This window comes from Ranitomeya variabilis, chromosome 4 (assembly GCF_051348905.1).
Source record: "Ranitomeya variabilis isolate aRanVar5 chromosome 4, aRanVar5.hap1, whole genome shotgun sequence".
In the NCBI taxonomy this organism is placed as follows: domain Eukaryota; kingdom Metazoa; phylum Chordata; class Amphibia; order Anura; family Dendrobatidae; genus Ranitomeya; species Ranitomeya variabilis.
The window spans coordinates 375,946,139-375,965,649 of NC_135235.1; the positions used below are offsets into that span (position 1 = coordinate 375,946,139).

General features: G+C 42.6%; 1 protein-coding gene across 6 annotated transcripts in view; it reads left to right on the forward strand.

Moving 5' to 3' along the window:
- Positions 1–19,511, forward strand: part of SAMD8 (sterile alpha motif domain containing 8) — a 160,261-nt gene that overhangs the window by 113,529 nt on the left and 27,221 nt on the right. For 5 of the 6 annotated variants that reach the window (XM_077250768.1, XM_077250772.1, XM_077250767.1 and 2 more), the window contains 2 exons: positions 3,964–4,059; positions 15,066–15,183. In XM_077250768.1, coding sequence (XP_077106883.1) covers positions 3,964–4,059; positions 15,066–15,183 — 214 coding nt within the window. The remainder of the gene's footprint in view (positions 1–3,963; positions 4,060–15,065; positions 15,184–19,511) is intronic. The other variant, XM_077250771.1, reaches the window with a different exon arrangement.

Here is a 19,511-nt window from a genome sequence, read left to right on the forward strand (position 1 = left end):
TGTATCTACAGTACAGACCAAAGGTTTGGACACACCTTCTCATTTAAAGATTTTTCTGTATTATCATGACTATGAAAATTGTACATTCACACTGAAGGCATCAAAACTATGAATTAACACATGTGGAATTATATACTTAACAAAAAAGTGTGAAACAACAAAAAAGTGTAAAACAACTGAAATTATGTCTTATATTCTAGGTTCTTCAAAGTAGCCACCTTTGATGACTGCTTTGCACATTCTTGGCATTCTCTTGATGAGCTTCAAGAGGTAGTCACCGGGAATGGTTTTCACTTCACAGGTGTGCCCTGTCAGGTTTAATAAGTGGGATTTCTTGTCTTATAAATGGGGTTGGGACCATCAGTTGTGTTGAGCAGAAGTCTGGTGGATACACAGCTGATAGTCCTACTGAATAGACTGTTAGAATTTGTATTATGGCAAGAAAAAAGCAGCTAAGTAAAGAAAAACAAGTGTCCATCATTACTTTAAGAAATTAAGGTCAGTCAGTCCGAAAAATTGGGCAAACTTTGAAAGTGTCCCCAAGTGCAGTGGCAAAAACCATCAAGCGCTACAAAGAAACTGGCTCACATGAGGACCGCCCCAGGAAAGGAAGACCAAGAGTCACCTCTGCTTCTGAGGATAAGTTTATCCGAGTCACCAGCCTCAGAAATCGCAGGTTAACAGCAGCTCATATTAGAGACCAGGTCAATGCCACACAGAGTTCTAGCAGCAGACACATCTCTACAACAACTGTTAAGAGGAGAATAGCTGCTAGGAAAACACTGCTAAGGACAGGCAACAAGCAGAAGAGACTTGTTTGGCTAAAGAACACAAGGAATGGACATTAGACCAGTGGAAATCTGTGCTTTGGTCTGATGAGTCCAAATTTGAGATCTTTGGTTCCAACCACCATGTCTTTGAGCAACGCAGAAAAGGTGAACGGATGGACTCTACATGCCTGTTTCCCACCGTGAAGCATGAAAGAGTAGGTGTGATGGTGTGGGGGTGCTTTGCTGGTGACACTGTTGGGGATTTATTCAAAATTGAAGGCATACTGAACCAGCATGGCTACCACAGCATCTTGCAGCGGCATCCTATTCCATCCAGTTTACTTTTAGTTGGACAATCATTTATTTTTCAACAGGACAATGACCCCAAACACACCTCCAGGCTGTGTAAGGGCTATTTGACCAAGAAGGAGAGTGATGGGGTGCTAAGCCAGATGACCTGGCCTCCACAGTCACCAGACCTGAACCCAATCGAGATGGTTTGGGATGAGCTGGACCGCAGAGTGAAGGCAAAAGGGCCAACAAGTGCTAAACGTCTCTGGGAACTCCTTCAAGATTGTTGGAAGACCATTCCCGGTGACTACCTCTTGAAGCTCATCAAGAGAATGCCAAGAGTGTGCAAAGCAGTCATCAAAGCAAAAGGTGGCTTCTTTGAAGAACCTAGAATATAAGACATATTTTCAGTTGTTTCACACTGTTTTGTTCAGTATATAATTCCACGTGTTAATTCATAGTTTTGATGCCTTCAGTGTGAGTTTACAACTTTCATAGTCATGAAAATACAGAAAAATACAGAAAAATCTTTAAATGAGAAGAGTGTGCAAAACAGTCATCAAAGCAAAAGGTGGCTACTTTGAAGAACCTAGAATATAAGACATAATTTCAGTTATTTCACACTTTTTTGTTAAGTATATAATTCCACACGTCTTCATTCATAGGTTTGATGCCTTCAGTGTGAATTTACAATAGTCATGAAAATACAGAAATTTTTTTAAATAAGATGTGTCCAAACTTTTGGTCTGTACTGTACATATATATATATATGTGTGTGTGTGTGTGTGTATGCATGTGTAACACAGGTACACGGATACAGTGACAGACGCGCAGAGCAGGGGTTAAACAATTATTCACTTTGTCTAAACAGGAATAACCTCTTCGCCGGGAGAAAACAATTGAAATAGGGTTAAACGGGCTAACAGTTATTCAGAGAAGCCGTCTATCAGTTTCACTTATCGTGACTCGGTCGTCCGTTTCTCTCTGAGTCCGATGGCTTTTTGGCTGCTGGCTGGGGCCGGTGCTGAGTCTTAAGGCATCCCTGCCTAACAAAGGGTCCTACTTCTGGTGGCAGCGGGCGGTCACTGGTTTTGCCCACTGAGCCCCTAGTCCATTAAACTGCAGAGCCGAAGTGTGAATCTCTGCACAAGTCTCTACTCGGCGTCTGCTCCCCTGCGCACCCACCGATAACTGAATGCACGCACCACGAGGTTTCACTTGGTGCTCGTCCATCGGTATACCCTCTGGTACCTGGATACCCGCACCGCACTGCTTCACTCGGGGCCTGTCTCTCTGTGCGCCCACTGGTACTTGAGTCTTTACTGCGCCCGTCCTGGATCTGTGCTCTGGGGGCGGGAGCCTTTCCCAACAATCCTTATCACTGCCGCGTGGAATATTGCTGCGCAGGTCCTCTCTCACTCAGCCATCCGGCGAGAAGCTCCTCTCTTTAACCATGCAAACATCCTTATACTCTCCTGACTCACCATGCCCCCTCTCTGCAGGTCATGGGTCTCCTCCGACCTCAATTTCCTCCCCCCCCGCAACAGGAGGTTCGGCCCCAGCAGTTCTGGACCCGGCGCTTCAGCAGCACTTACAGCCTTGTTCTCTCCTCTAGATATGTATTTATATATTTGGTTGTGCTCTCTCATTGTGCAGCTTTTCTCCTTTTTTTTTTTTTTTTTACTCCGTTTGCATTCTTGCATATTTCTTTGGACCACCCCTTATTGCTAGTAAAAAATAAAAGATATTTTTTCTGTGCTGCCAACCATACTTTCCTTGCTTCATCAACGCTATAGCCTAACGTTTAAATACACCTTTGTATAGAAAACAAAGGCTTGTTCACAGGATGTTTGACTTTTTTTTTTTTTTTTTTTAATCTTGTGCGTTTATCAAGAGGGAAAAAAGCAAACATATTACTTGCACAGACGAGAAGGAAAGAAATGGAGCAAACTCCCGGTCTTTCTTGTTGAATTCCTTTAATCCATAATAAATGATATCTACATCACAATAAAGTGCATGGTGTGCAGGAGACGGGAGTGAGCAGGTGAACAAGCCTGACGGACGTTTAGCGCTGTTACTGCACTTCTGCGGGTCCATGGTCTTCTGGCCCAGCAACATGAACAAAACCTCTGAAATCTCATATACATGCTGCTAGTTTTTCCTTCTAACCCATCAAAGCGTTTTTTGTTCATTTTTTTTAATTCTGTGATATGTCAATTTTCTGCATTTTTGCAGTGTTTTTCATCTATTCTATTGAATGGTACATACATACTATAAAAAAAACGCATAGAATATTTTGCAAAAAGATTGCATATTTTACAGAGCATTTTCCCAGTCAAAGCTTTCTTTTGGTGCTGAAAAATCTGCTGCAAACTCTCAACATGTGCACATGCCCTTAAAGGGAACCTGTCACCCCCCTCAGTGCAAATGGTGCATGCCTGAAAAAGAAAAGCATAGCACAGGTGCCGGGTACGTTACTGAAGATAGAGGAGGTGGCGCCAGGCGCACATAGGCGCTGACTAATGGCTGGGAGGCGGTTGTGTCTAGGGGAAAAGACGTGCCCCCGGACAGACTAAAGGTATGGCGCCAAAATGATAAAAATTAATATTGCTGCTTTGGAAGGGAGCACGAAAAGAAGAGGCACCTTGACAGAATGCAACCTTAGTGCTGCACAAGGTGGCTCTTTTAGTTAAAAAACGCCAGAGGAGGTGACAGGTTCCCTTTAACGTTGTTGAGCAGTCAGTAGATAACATTTTTATACAGGAGCGCGAGATTGTATAGAGTCCAGTGTATGCAGCTGCCATATACTGTATGTAGTAATTAATTTTTCTTGATCAGACCTCAGACACATGTACTGACATCCCTTACATTAATGTGGCTAATGTTTCCTCTTTCTATGCAGTGTCCCTCGAATACCATGGGCTTTTGCGATGACGGAGATGTGTGGAGTGGTACTTTGTTACATTTGGCTGCTTGTATTACTTCTCCACAGACACAGGTAATAAATTGGGATTTTGATATATGTTTCATTATATGTAAGCTTTAGTACTTCCAGAGAAGTGTTGATTGCCTTCTAAACGGGCTGCTGAACCTTCTAGGTTGTAAGGTGTTTCTATTTCTTTTCTGCTGTTCTGTTGATTTAAATGGTACTGCAGATCTCAGTGATTCCATCTGAACAGCCTGCAGTGATCCTCAATCTACTGAACCACCGCGCAACCAGCTATACCCTCTCCTAGTGTATCCTCACCCATCCCCTGTAGACTGTGAGCCCTAGCGGGCAGGGTTCTCTCTCCTTCTGTACTTGTTAGTGCCTTGTTTTTGCTCATGTTTATTGTGCTTGTGTATATTTGCCCTTTTCACATGTAAAGCGCCATGGAATAAATGGCGCTATAAAAATGTATAATAATAAAGGACTACAAGTGCTCTCGAGGAGCGTTTCTCAATCTTGTCAGTCCAAGTATCTCTTAAAGTGAACCTGTCGGCAGGATTGTGATGAGTAACCTACAGACAGTGTCAGGTCGGTGCCGTTATACTGATTAACATGATACCTGGGTTTATGAAATCCGTATTGTGGTTGTTGTGTAATCTTTATTTTCAGTTTTCAGTTAATGATATGCTCATGCTTCGGGGCAGGCTTGTGGGTTGTGGGGGTCTTTATATGGTGCTCTGCTTACATATTCATCTGTATGACTTATGACAAGTCACTGATCCCTCAGTGACCTGCCCCCTATTTTACATACTGAATATTATAAATTGTAAAAAAAAATATCACCGGATTTACGTTTTTTTGGTCACCACGACATTGCATTAAAATGCAATAACGGGTGATCAAAAGAACGTATCTGCACCAAAATGGTATTGCTAAAAACATCAGCTCGGCACGCAAAAATTAAGCCCTCGCCCAACCCGAGATCACAAAAATGGAGACGCTACGGGTATCAGAAAATGATGCAATTCAATTTTTTTTTATGGCAAACTTTGGATTTCTTTCCACCACTTAAATAATAAAGAACCTTTACATGTTCGGTGTCTATGAATTTGTTTTGATCTGGAGAATCATATTGGCAGGTCAGTTTTAGCATTTCGTGAACATGGTAAAAAAACAAACCAAAAAACAGATGTGGAATTGCACTTTTTTTGCAATTTTGCTGCACTTGGAATTTTTTCCTGATTTTGAGTACACGATATGGCATTCAACTTGTCCCGCAAAATACAAAGGTGTAACATAGCCATATTGACAGACAAATAAAAAAGTTATGGCTCTTTGAAGAAGGGGAGCGAAAAACAGAAGCACAAAAACGAAACAGATCTCCGTCATGAAGGGGTTAACGTGAAGAAGTTCGTACCAAGTACATTATAATAATTTAATTGACAATAGCGATACATTATGCTAATTGAAATTATGGCCACATTCACACTGAAGTCAGAGGCTTCATTTGATGCTCCTCCTGTAGGCAGTTCCTTTTAAATTTGAATCCCATGCAGTGGTACGACAGGCACATCGCTGACACTGTGGGCTCCTTGGCTTCTCCACCTCCACTCCTCATTTCCATTGCTCTTCTCAGTCATTGAAGTAGAGCAGTGTTTTTCAACTCCAGTCCTCAAGACCCCACAACAGGTCATGTTTTCAGGACTTCCTTAGTATTGCATAGGCGATGGAATTAATGCTTGAGCAGGTGATGAAATTATCACCTGTGCAATACTAAGGAAATCCTGAAAACATGACCTGTTGTGGGGTCTTGAGGACCGGGGTTGAGAAAAACTGAAGTAGAGCATAGATGAGGGATCTCGTATGAATTGACTGATTGTGACCATCTGCGACCACAGATGATGAATGGAATCGTTGTTTGCACATACTCACTGCTGCTTTATTAACCCCTTCCCGACCCATGACGCCTATGTGGCGTCATGGAATGATCGCATCCCTGCAGATCGGGTGAAAGGGTTAACTCCTATTTTACCCGATCTGCAGGGAGAGGGGGAGTTGTACTTCAGCCTAGGGGGGGTGGCTTTGCCCCCACGTGGCTACGATCGCTCTGATTGGCTGTTGAAAGTGCAACAGCCAATCAGAGCAATTTGCAATATTTCACCTATGAAAATGGTGAAATATTGCAATCCAGCCATGGCCGATGCTGCAATAGCATCTGCCATGGCTGGAAATCATGTTCTGGCCCCCCCCACCGCCCCCGATCTCCTCCCCAGTCCTCCGTTCTGTCCAGTACCCCCCTCCGTCCCCCTGTTCGCTCCCCTGTGCTCCTGTCCGCTCCCCCCGTCCTCCGATCCCCCCCCCCTGTGCTCCGATCCACCCCCCCCACCCCCTCATACTTACCGAGCCTCCCGAAGTCGGTCCGTCTTCTCCCTGGGCGCCGCCATCTTCCAAGATGGCAGGCGCATGCTCAGTGCGCCCGCCGAATCTGCCGGCTGGCAGATTCGTTACAAGTAGGTAGGTAGGTTACAAGTAGTGGTAGGTTCTATCACAGCGATCAAAATAAAAAAAATAATAAATAAACCCCCCCCCCCTTTATCACCCCCATAGGTAGGGACAATAATAAAATAAAGAAAATATTTTTTTTTCTTTTTCCACTAGGGTTAGGGTTAGAACTAGAGTTAGAACTAGGGGTAGGGTTAGGGGTAGGGTTAGGGGTAGGGTTAGGGTTATGGCATGTGCACACAGTGCGGATTTGGCTGCGGATCCGCAGCGGATTGGTCGCGGATCCGCAGCGGATTGGCCGCGGATCCGCAGCAGATTGGCCGCGGATCCGCAGCGGATTGGCCGCGGATCCGCAGCGGATTGGCCGCGGATCCGCAGCGGATTGGCCGCTGCAAATACGGCTCTGCATTGTAAACGTCTGTGAAGCACTTGGGGGTTGAACGTGCTCACCACACATCTAGATAAGTTCCTTGGGGGGTCTAGTTTCCAAAATGGGGTCACTTGTGGGGGGTTTCTACTGTTTAGGCATATCAGGGGCTCTGCAAACGTAACATGATGCCCGCAGACCATTCCATCAAAGTCTGCATTTCAAAACGTCACTACTTCCCTTCCGAGCCCCGGTATGTGCCCAAACAGTGGTTTACCCCCACATATGGGGTATCAGCGTACTCAGGAGAAACTGGAAAACAACTTTTGGGGTCAAATTTCTCCTGTTACCCTTGCAAAAATAAAAAATTCTGGGCTAAAAAAATATTTTTGAGGAAAGGAAACACATTTATTAATTTCACGGCTCTGCGTTATAAACTTCTGTGAAGCACTTGGGGGTTCAAAGTGCTCACCACACATCTAGATAAGTTCCCTTGGGGGTCTAGTTTCCAAAATGGAGTCACTTGTGGGGAGTTCCTACTGTTTAAGCACATGAGGGGCTCTGCAAACGCAACCTGACGCCCGCAGAGCATTCCATCAAAGTCTGCATTTTAAAACGTCACTACTTCCCTTCCAAACCCCGACGTGTGCCAAAACAGTGGTTTACCCCCACATATGGGGTATCAGCGTACTCAGGAGAAACTGGACAACAGCTTTTGGGGTCCAATTTCTCCTGTTACTCTTGGGAAAATAAAAAAATGTGGGCTAAAAAATCATTTTTGAGAAAAGAAAAATTATTTTTTATTTTCATGGCTCTGCGTTATAAACTTCTGTGAAGCACTTGGGGGTTCAAAGTGCTCACCACACATCTAGATTAGTTCCTTGGGAGGTCTAGTTTCCAAAATGGGGTCACTTGTGCGGGAGCTCCAATGTTTAGGCACACAGGGGCTCTCCAAACGCGACATGGTGTCCGCTAATGATTGGAGCTAATTTTCCATTCAAAAAGCCAAATGGCGTGCCTTCCCTTCCGAGCCCTGCGGTGCGCCCAAACAGTGGTTTACCCCCACATATGGGGTATCATCGTACTCAGGACAAACTGGACAACAACATTTGGGGTCCAATTTCTCCTATTACCCTTGGGAAAATAAAAAATTCTGGGCTAAAAATCATTTTTGAGGAAAGAAAAATTATTTTTTATTTTCACGGCTCTGCGTTATAAACTTCTGTAAAGCACCTGGGGGTTATAAGTGCTCACTATGCATCTAGATAAGTTCCTTGGGGGGTCTAGTTTCCAAAATGGGGTCACTTGTAGGGGAGCTCCAATGTTTAGGCACACAGGGGCTCTCCAAACGCAACATGGTGTCCGCTAATGATTGGAGCTAATTTTCCATTCAAAAAGTCAAATGGCACGCCTCCCCTTCCGAGCCTTGCCGTGCACCCAAACAGTGGTTTACCCCCACATATGAGGTATCGGCGTACTCAGGAGAAATTGCCCAACAAATTATAGGATCCATTTTATCCTGTTGCCCATGTGAAAATGAAAAAATTGAGGCTAAAAGAAATTTTGTGTGAAAAAAAAGTACTTTTTATTATTTATTTATTTATTTATAAATACTTTTTAGTATTTTTACGGATCAATTTGTGAAGCACCTGAGAGTTTAAAGTGCTCACTATGCTTCTAGATAAGTTCCTTGGGGGGTCTAGTTTCCAATATGGGGTCACTTGTGGGGGAGCTCCAATGTTTAGGCACACAGGGGCTCTCCAAACGTGACATGGTGTCTGCTAGCGATGGAGATAATTTTTCATTGAAAAAGTCAAATGGCGCTCCTTCCCTTCCGAGCCCTGCCGTGCGCCCAAACAGTGGTTTACCCCCACATATGAGGTATCAGCGTACTCAGAACAAATTGGACAACAACGTTCGTGGTCCAGTTTCTCCTTTTACCCTTGGGAAAATAAAAAAAATTTCACTAAAAGATCATTTTTGTGACTAAAAAGTTAAATGTTCATTTTTTTACTTCCATGTTGCTTCTGCTGCTGTGAAACACCTGAAGGGTTAATAAACTTCTTGAATGTGGTTTTGAGCACCTTGAGGGGTGCAGTTTTTAGAATGGTGTCACTTTGGGGTATTTTCAGCCATATAGAACCCTCAAACTGACTTCAAATGTGAGGTGGTCCCTAAAAAAAATGGTTTTGTAAATTTTGTTGTAAAAATGAGAAATCACTGGTCAAATTTTAACCCTTATAACTTCCTAGCAAAAAAAAAATTTCTTTCCAAAATTGTGCTGATGTAAAGTAGACATGTGGGAAATGTTATTTATTAACTACTTTGTGTCACATAACTCTCTAGTTTAACAGAATAAAAATTCAAAATGTGAAAATTGCGAAATTTTCAAAATTTTCGCCAAATTTCCATTTTTTTCACAAATAAACTCAGAAATTATCGACCTAAATTTACCATTAACATGAAGCCCAATATGTCACGAAAAAACAATCTCAGAATCGCTAGGATCCGTTGAAGCGTTCCTGAGTTATTACCTCATAAAGGGACACTGGTCAGAATTGCAAAAAACGGCAAGGTCATGAAGGGGTTAACAAAAGTTAGTTTGGGATTTTCTTCCTAAGGCCGGCGTCACACTCAGCGTATGAAAATACGGTCCGTTTTTTACAGCCGTAATACGCAGAAATGTTCCCAAATTAGTGATCCGTATGTCATCCGTAGGCAGGGTGTGGCAGCGTATTTTGCGCATGGCATCCTCCGTATGTAATCCGTATGGCATCCGTACTGCGAGATTTTCTCGCAGTCTTGCAAAACCGACATCTAATGGATTTATGTGCTAAAATGTTCGTTAAAACATATATACAGTATATATATATATATATATATATATATATATATATATATATATATGTCATTGAGACACATATATACATATACACTGGGTTCCAAATTATTATGCACAAAGAGTTTAGGAGTGATAAGGTTAGAAATTTTTTGTTTGTCATTTAAACTCATCGATGGTGATGTGTGTCAGGGCTCTTTATATCACTGAAAGCAATTGCAGATACCTGTGCAAATTAGTTTGGCAGGTGTGTCCAAATAAAGGCAAGAGTACTTAAGAAGGCTGTTCCACATTATTAAGCAGCCTACATTTTTTGCCAAAATGGGAAAGAAAAAGGATGTGTCGGCTGCTGAGAAGCAACAGATTGTGGAGTATTTAGGTCAAGGCATGACTGCAATCAACATTGTCAAGACTCTTCATCGTGATGATCGCACAATCAAGAAGTATGTAGCTGATTCCCAGCACACACGTGTGCGTGCTGATAAGGAAAAATTGAGGACTCTTTCCAACAGGCAATTGCGTAAGGTTAAAAGAGCAGCTGCAAAAATGCCTTGTCATAGCAGCAGACAAGTTTTTGAAGCTGCTGGTGCCTCCAACGTCCCCAGAACAACAAGATGCAGGGTCCTTCAGAGGTTTGCAGCTGTGCGTAAGCCATCCTGTCGACCACCTCTATCCACTGCAACAAGCAGAAACGGCTCCAGTGGGCCAAACGATACATGAAGACTGACTTCCAAACTGTTTTGTTCACCGATGAGTGCCGGGCAACGCTCGATGGTCCAGATGGATGGAGTGGAGGATGGACACTCCATGGAAAACACGGCTAAGGCACCAACAAGGAGGAGGTGGAGTAATGTTTTGGGCTGGAATCATGGGGAGAGAGATTGTCGGCCCCTTTATGATCTCTGAAGGGGTAAAGATGAACTCCATAATCTATGTGGAGTTTCTAAAACAACACTTCCTGCCATGGTTCAAGAGGAAGAACCGTGCTTTCCGCAGCAAGATCATTTTCATGCATGATAATGCACCGTCTCATGCTGCAAAAAACACATCTGCATCTCTGGCTGCTATGGGCATAAAAGAGGACAAACTTATGGTGTGGCCACCATCTTCCCCTGAACTCAACCCTATTGAGAACCTCTGAAGCATCATCAAAAGGAGTGTCTATGATGGCGGGAGGCAGTTCACATCTAAGCAACAGCTCTGGGAGGGTATTCTGTCCACATGCAAAACAATTGAAGCAGAAACCACCCAAAAACTGACAAATTCAATGGACGAGAGAGTTCAGAAGCTTCTTTCGAACAAGGGGTCCTATGTGCAAATGTAACATCACCTAGAATAAAGTTTTCACATGAAAACTGTTTGATTTCATTTGGTAATAAGCTGATAATGCTTATAACTTCACAATTGACCATTTTTTTGTTCAAAATAAAAAAAAAAAACGGTTGAAAACTCCGCTGTGCATAATAATTTGGAACATGCATTTTGAGTGTTTATTTTTTTTTAAAAAGATACTGTTTTCATAGGCAATTTGTTCCAAAACATTGCAATTATACTAGAATAGTAGATGACTGGAAAATAACAATGACTGCAATTCAGATAGGTAATTTAGAGAAAATATGAGGAAACATTATTTGCATAATAATTTGGAACACAGTGTGTGTATATATATATATATATATATATATATATATATATATATATATATATATATATATATATATATATATATATATATATATATATATATATATATATATATATATATATACTGTATTTATATTTAATTCAGCGTGAGATATGTGAAAAGCCGGTAATTCAATTGCCGGCTTTTTCTTTCTCCTTCACAAACCCGACATGATATGAGACATGGTTTACATATCTCATATCCCTTTTTTTTGCATATTCCACACTACTAATGTTAGTAGTGTCTATGTGCAAAATTTGGGCGCTGTAGCTTGTAAAATAAAGGGTTAAATCGCGGAAAAAATTGGGGTGGGCTCCCGCGCAATTTTCTCCGCCATAGTGGGAAAGCCAGTGACTGAGAGCAGATATTAATAGCCTAGAGAGGGTCCATGGTTATTGCCCCCCCTGGCTAAAAACATCTGCCCCCAGCCACCCCAGAAAAGGCACATCTGGAAGATGCGCCTATTCTGGCACTTGGCGACTCTCTTCCCACTCCCGTGTAGCGGTGGGATATGGGGTAATGAAGGGTTAATGTCACCTTGCTATTGTAAGGTGACATTAAGCCAGATTAATAATGGAGAGGCATCAATTATGACACCTATCCATTATTAACCCAATAGTACGAAATGGTTAATAAAACACACACATTATTTAAAAGTATTTTAATGAAATAAAGACACAGGGTGTTGTAATATTGTATTATACTGGTAATCCACCTGAAGCACTCGTCCTGTAAAAAAGATAACATAAAAAATCAACAATATCCCATACCTTCCGTCGTTCAGTCAGTCCCACGATGTAAATCCATCTGAAGGGGTTAAATCATTTTGCAGCCAGGAGCTGTGCTAATGCAGTCGCTCCTGTCTGTAAAATGTTGTGAATGAATGTAATGCAGTTGTTCATTCACAACATTTTACAGACAGGAGCGACTGCATTAGCACAGCTCCTGGCTGTAAAATGATTTAACCCCTTCCGATGGATTTACATTGTGGGACTGACAGAACGACGGAAGGTATGGGATATTGTTGATTTTTTTATGTTACCTTTTTTACAGGACGAGGGTCTTCAGGTGGATTACCACTACTAACATTAGTAGTGTGGAATATGAAAAAAAAAAAAAAAAGATATGAGATGGTTTACTGTATGAAAACCATGTCTCATATCATGTCGGGTTTGTGAAGGAGAAAGAAAAAGCCGGCAACTGAATTACCGGCTTTTCTATAGAACACCGCTGCGTATTTCTCGCAAGTCACACTGCTGGTCCGTGTGTAATCCGTATTTTTCTCGCCCCCATAGACTTTCATTGGCGATTTTTTTGCGCAGTACGGTGACAAACGCAGCATGCTGCGATTTTCTATGGCCGTACAAGACCGTATAATACGGATCAGTAAAATACGGCAGATAGGAGCTGGGACAAAGAGAATAATTGTACCGTATGCAATCCGTATTTTCTGCACCTCTCATACGTCCGTAAAACTCGCTAGTGTGACGCCGGCCTTAGATTGACGGAGAATCCCAGTGCTCATATATTTATTATTTATGTTGGGAGTGATGTGTTCTTTGTGATGATACTTCTAAAGTCCCCTTTTTTTATTGTTAAGTTAACCCCTTTACCCCCTTAGCCTGTTTTCACCTTCATGACCAGGCCAAATTTTACAATTCTAACCAGTGTCGCTTTGAGGTAACAACTCAGGAACGCTTCAACGGAACCAACTGATTCGAAGATTTGTTTTTTCATTTGGATGTTTTGGTTTCTCACTATGATTTAAAAACAGAAAACACAGTAGTTTGACAATGAATGGCTTCACCCAACCACTAACCATGAGGGAAGAAAAAGTTTTGGTGTTATCAGTTATATTCTCTGAAAAAAGGCCAAGAAAGCAAAAATTCTGCTGCGATGTGTAAATTTTTGAGCACAACTGTAGGTGACGGACCTGAATGGGGGCTTGCTGTTTTTTTGGGGGGATTGGGTTGAAGCTTTTACAGGGAACATTTTGCATAACGCTGAGCACTTATTTTGGAGTTCCAGTCTAAATCTCCGAGATGTGATTCAGATGAAACTCTGAGGGTTCCATTTAGTATAATGAGGCAGCAGAGTTACTCTGGATTCCGACTGGCCTCTGTTCAGTAGTTTCTTTGTTCTCAGAAGTGTGCAAAACTGTGGAGGACCATGCTTTTAGACACGACTAAAAAGACGGACACCGCTGGATTACTGGCCAGACTGTGTCCACAGTGTCTCATCTGCCTTGCAGCGCTGACGTCCTGGGTTAAGATGGGACAACATTTGCAATGAGCTAGTATGTTCTTCCCGTGTTTGCAGGGGTTTCTGCCGGGTACTCCGTTTTCCTCCCACATTCCAAAGACATACTGATAGGGAATTTAGATTATGAGCCCTATCGGGGACAGCGATGATAATGTGTGCAAACTGTAAAGCGCTGCGGAATATTAGCGCTATATAAAAATAAAGATTATTATTATCTGCCTCATTATATATTAAATCTTCTGCAGAGGGTTCCATCTGAATAATAAATACCGTTGTGGACATGTAATACACATTAATAATGGATGTAAAAAAATGTGTGTTGAATCATCATTCAGCAGCAGCTCACACACAAAATGAGACCAATCTTGGGCTATGTGGCTTTACTTGGGAATATTTCTGTGTGAAATTGTGGAGTCTGATTCGGAGGTTTGGCTTACTGTGTCCACAGCACTCGTGGTTTCTCTACGCTTGTCCAGACCGTCACAGAAACTACCCGTATTTTGTGTAGATGTTTTTCACATCCCCTCCATGTTTAGACCTATTCTGTGTCAGAAGCTTGGATTGAGTAGACTTTATGCCACTTTGGTTTTACTGCCTCATTTTTAACCCTTCCCATGCTCAACATGTGATTTATAACATCATCTCTGATTAGTTCTCTATGGTATTCAAGTTTATGGGATGCTTTTTTTGATCAAGCTTCGACAAAGAACACTGAATTGCACTCGAAATGAGTTGCTTTTTTCCCACAATGTTCTCTGATACTGGAATATTTTAAAATAAGATGTACCGTATATACTCTAGTATAAGCTGACCTGAGTATAAGCCGAGGCACCTAATTTTGCCACGGAAAGCTGGGTAACCTTGTTGACTCACGTATAAGCCGAATATGCGCTCCACGCCTATGGGAGTGGAGACGCATGCATATTCATTCTTAATGAGCGGTACTACGTGACAAAGGAGATGCAGGTACTGTGATGCAGCGACGATGCCAGGAGGGTGGGTATGATGTCTTCTGGAAGCCGGCGGCTGCAGCTGTCACTTTGCCACAGCTACCGTCTCCTGCTGCTGCTGCTCCGCCGCTCCCCCTCCCCCGCTGACTTTCTGGACAAGGACTCATGTATAAGCCGAGGGGGGCGTTTTCAGCACAAAAAATGTGCAAAAAATCTCTGCTTATACACAAGTATATATGGTAATAAAAGTTTGGAATTTTTTACTCAAAGCTGGGAATTTTCTGTATTATGCAATTAAAGTGTCTGCCAAATGTGAAAAAACCACTGATGATGTTTAGTTGCTCATTAATCTGCAAGTAATGATTCTGAATAATTACTCTTACTGTAATAATTTTTTTTGCACATGGAATCGAGGATGAGAAAATACACAATAAACATGCCTCCGACTGTTATGTTTTCCTCTTTTTCCAGGTCTATCCTTTTACGTCGACTTTGTAGCTTGATGGGAACGGTTTTTCTTTTGAGATGCGTAACCATGTTTGTTACCTCTTTATCTGTTCCTGGTGAACATTTGCAGTGTTCAGGAAAGGTAAGACACTTTTAAAATGGTATAGCATTAATTATCCATAGATAAGTGCCCTACTACTTTTATAGTACAATGACATTTTTCCAATCTCTAATGCCCTGTTCACCCTTCATTTCTGCAGTGCCTCTCTGTGGTTCTATCTGCATTCCACCTAAAAACGGAATTCAGACGATCCACCGAGGGGCCATAGAATACAATTAGACAGAGTTCAAATTAACTTCACTTGTGTCTTCTCTCTGAACGTGTTCATTTGTTCAGTTCACTAGGTTTCTGTGCCCATCTGGACAAACTATGAACTGTAGAGAACTGTTCCACAGTCCATAGGGATAATTAAGATATTTACAGTTTGCAAAAGGCAAAAAAAAAACCTAGATTGAACCCTGTTAAAATTTAACTTTTACTAAAGGGGTATTGCCATCTCCAAGAGCCTATCCCAATATTTAGTAGGTGTAATAATATTAGCAAATGCCTCCAATTAGAAATGTTCCTTTCCTCATGTGCAAGCATTGCAGGACCTTAGGTATCCATGGTTACGACCACTAGCAGCTAGCTAATTAACTGAAACTGTATCGGTGGCCGTTACCATGGATATCAAAGGTCCTGCAATGGCTGCACATGAGGAAAGAGACATGGCGAATCAGAAGAACTATACTACCTTTCTAATTGGAGGAATTTGCGAATATTAATATTATACCTACTACATGTTGGGATAGGATCTTAGAGATGACGATAACTCTTTTGTACACTTAATAAAAGGGAATAATGCACTAATTTATTAAAATCACATAATGCGATTAGATATGGTTAACTAGTGGGATATAAACTCTCAGTAGCATTGATTCCCATCTAGATAAGTCCCAGTAGAATAGTATTATTGTTTGCACTCTGGATGAGGTCATAAGCAAATCTTTAAAAAGTCTGTCTTATTGTGGATCATTCCCCTGATGACACCAGGGTGGTAAAACATGTTGCGGAGGCCAATGTAAATTTTTAGATACTGCATGTGATATTGTATGGTAATATTCATTCGCTAGAGTGTCGGACTGCAGCCGCGCAATATAGCAGCAGTAAAGAATAATACTATTCTACTGGGATCAATACTGCTGAGAGTTTACATCTTATTCAAAACTGTAAAATCTAAGGCTGTGTTTCCACGGTCCGTAAACACTGCAGGTTTGACGCTGTGTACATCCGAAGCTTCCAGATGTTACAGCATAATGGATGGGATTTCATGAAATCTCATCTCCACTATGCGTTCAGAGACGCAGGCGGCAGACCTGTGTATCCGGACATGTGACGCATCTTTATAGAAGGCAGCATGTCTATGTACCATGCGGAGACGCTCCGTCCCGCAACGTAAATTTCCCATAGACTATAATTAGATGCAGTAAAACTGCATCTAATGATTAGTCACATGCGTAATAACTGCGAAAACGCAGCTTACTACGCATGCCTACTAATTTAAATAAGGTCTTACCTGTCCCACCACCGGAAGTCTGAGTCCACTGCAGTTCTCGCGATAACTTAGCTTACCGCGAGAACTGCCGTGCACGTGACTGGGGGTTATCTCTTGTCACCCTAGGCTAGTTCTCACGGTCATCTGACTGCGAGAACTAGTGTGTAGGTGATCGCTGGAGATCTCCGCTGGTCATCTACAAGCTCTGCTATGTCTGGATGTCAAGCATCCAGATGTAGCAGAGCTGGACTCGTCATGGGACATGTTATTAAGGACTGCGTCGGACCAGGGAGTATTTGTGTGTTTTTTGTTTTTTTTTCAGGAGATCGAGGGCGTCGCATTGATTACCAGTATAATAAAATGGGAAAAATGTGTGGTGTTTTATTTCATTAAAATACTTTATTCTGCATGTGTGTGTTTATTTAACCCTTTACAAACTATAAGATTAGTAATGGAGAGGTGTCACCTCTCCATTACTAAGCCGGCTTAATGTCACCTTACAAAGGTGACATTAACCCCTTATTACCCCATATGCCACCTCTATAGGGCAGTGGGAAGAGAGAGGCTAAGCGCCGGGTTTGGCCTCTTAGAGATGCACCATTTCTGGGGTGGCTGTGAGCTGGTGTTTGTAGCCAGAGGGCAGCCAGTATCCATGGCCCCTTCCTAGGCTGTGAATATTAGCCCGCAGCTGTCTGCATAGCCTTCTCTGGCTATTAATTATAGGGGGACCCCACGTAATTTTTTTTTTTTTTTTTGGGGGGTCCCCCTATTTTAATAGCCAGTAAAGGCTAAGTATACAACTGCTGGCTGATATTCATAGCTTGGGAAGACCCATGGGTGTTGCCCGCTTCCCAGTCTATAAACATCGGCCCCCAGTTGCTGGCTTTCCCTCTGTGGCTCAGAAATTTGCGCGGGAGCCCACGCCTTTTTTTTCTTACATTTAAACAGATACTGCATTTAAGGCCGGGATCACACTTGCACGAAACTCGCACAAGTCTTGCACCACAGTACCCAGCGCTGCCTCCGGCACTCGGATTGAAGCGTTCAGCTGCATAAAAATACATGCAGCCACACACTCCGGTCCTGAGTGTCGGCGGCAGTGCCAGGTATTGAGTTGGGAGAGTCATGCGAATTTCCTGCAAGTGTGACCCAGGCCTAACGCAGATTTTGTGTGTGTCTTTATTTAAGGCCGGGATCACACATCTTAATACCCGACACTGCCTTCGTCACTCGGGAGCGGAGCGTGCGGCTACATATAAATACATTGAGCCGCACGCTCCGCTCCAGAGTGCCGTTGGTAATGCCGGGTATTAAGATGCGAGACTCGTCCGTGTTTCTTGCATGTATGATTCTGGCCTAACTCTTTATGTACCATTTTATTATGTTTATTACTAAACATAGGGTTTGGTATTATCTACAGTGTAATGCTGCGGTAGCACCCATACGCAGTGAAGAGGCAGTGACCCACAAAGTTCCAACACAAAAGTCTCTTTAGTGTGTTTCCTCCCAGCATTAAAGTCCATTTCACACACAAGTGCATATCATTAGTGCTCAGTTCACACCACTACATAGTACACGGCTTTATATGTTTCAGACACTACACATGCCAGATTTCTCTTTGCCCAGTTTCGGTGGGTGTCCTGCACTGCTGTATCACAGTCTCATTACTCACACAGCCGTACACAGTCCAGGATATCCTCCGGATCGCAGCCGGGAACCATACTCTCTGGTTTGCAATCATTACACACGCCAGTCCTCCTTCGGGCACAGGACATCCACCTTCGCGACCAGTTATTGTGGACGACTTGCATAGCTGTGTACGCTGTGGGTGCCAGTCCTATTGGCTCTGATTGCAGGCTGTGCTCTGCAACACCAACTGTTCTGCACAATAGCACACACTAGACTGACTCTGGCCCTGACACACCCATACCCTTCACTGCAGGGTTTTTAACAAACAAACCTGTGGCTCCCTGCCACATGGAAAACCTGGACCGAAAATGAAACGGACTGCACCATTAACATAGAGAGCAGAGCAGGTGTTAGTTAAATCCGTCTTGTACAATAACATGTCCAATGCTAACACTTATTTTCATTATTAAACTGCATTGCAGTCACCGCTACGCCTGTGACTGCCATGCACAACCTATGGACGTCATACGCTCCCATGCACATCCTGGGCAGAACACACAGCGACCCCTACCTGTGTCATTGGTCACTGCTTCACCATTCCAATCACAGCTACACCTGTGACCGCAATACCCCCTCATGGCCTCATTACGCCTCCGTGTGCATTCTGAGGTGCATAAACAGCACTCCTTAGCTGTAACAGAGGTCACTACCTCACAGTAGATACATCTATAGATCTATCTACAGTGCCTTGTGAAAGTATTCGGCCCCCTGGAACTTTTCAACCTTTTCCCACATATCGTGCTTTAATCATAAAGATACCAAATGTAATTTTTTTGGTGAAGAATCAACAACAAGTGGAGCACAATTGTGAAGTTGAGCGAAATGTATTGGTTATTTTAATTTTTTGTGGAAATTCAAAAACTGAAAAGTGGGGCTTGCAATATTATTCGGCCCCTTTACTTTCAGTGCAGCAAACTCACTCCAGAAGTTCATTATGGATCTCAGAATGATCCAATGTTGTCCTAAATGCCTAATGATGATAAATATAATCCATCTGTGTATAATCAAGTCTCTGTATAAATGCACTTGCTCTGTGATAGTCTCGGGCTTCTGTTTGAAGCACAGAGAGCATCATGAAGACCAAGGAACATAACAGGCAGGTCCTTGATACTGTTGTGGAGAAGTTTAAAGCCGGATTTGGATACAAAATGATTTCCAAAACTTTAACCCCTTCATGACCCAGCCT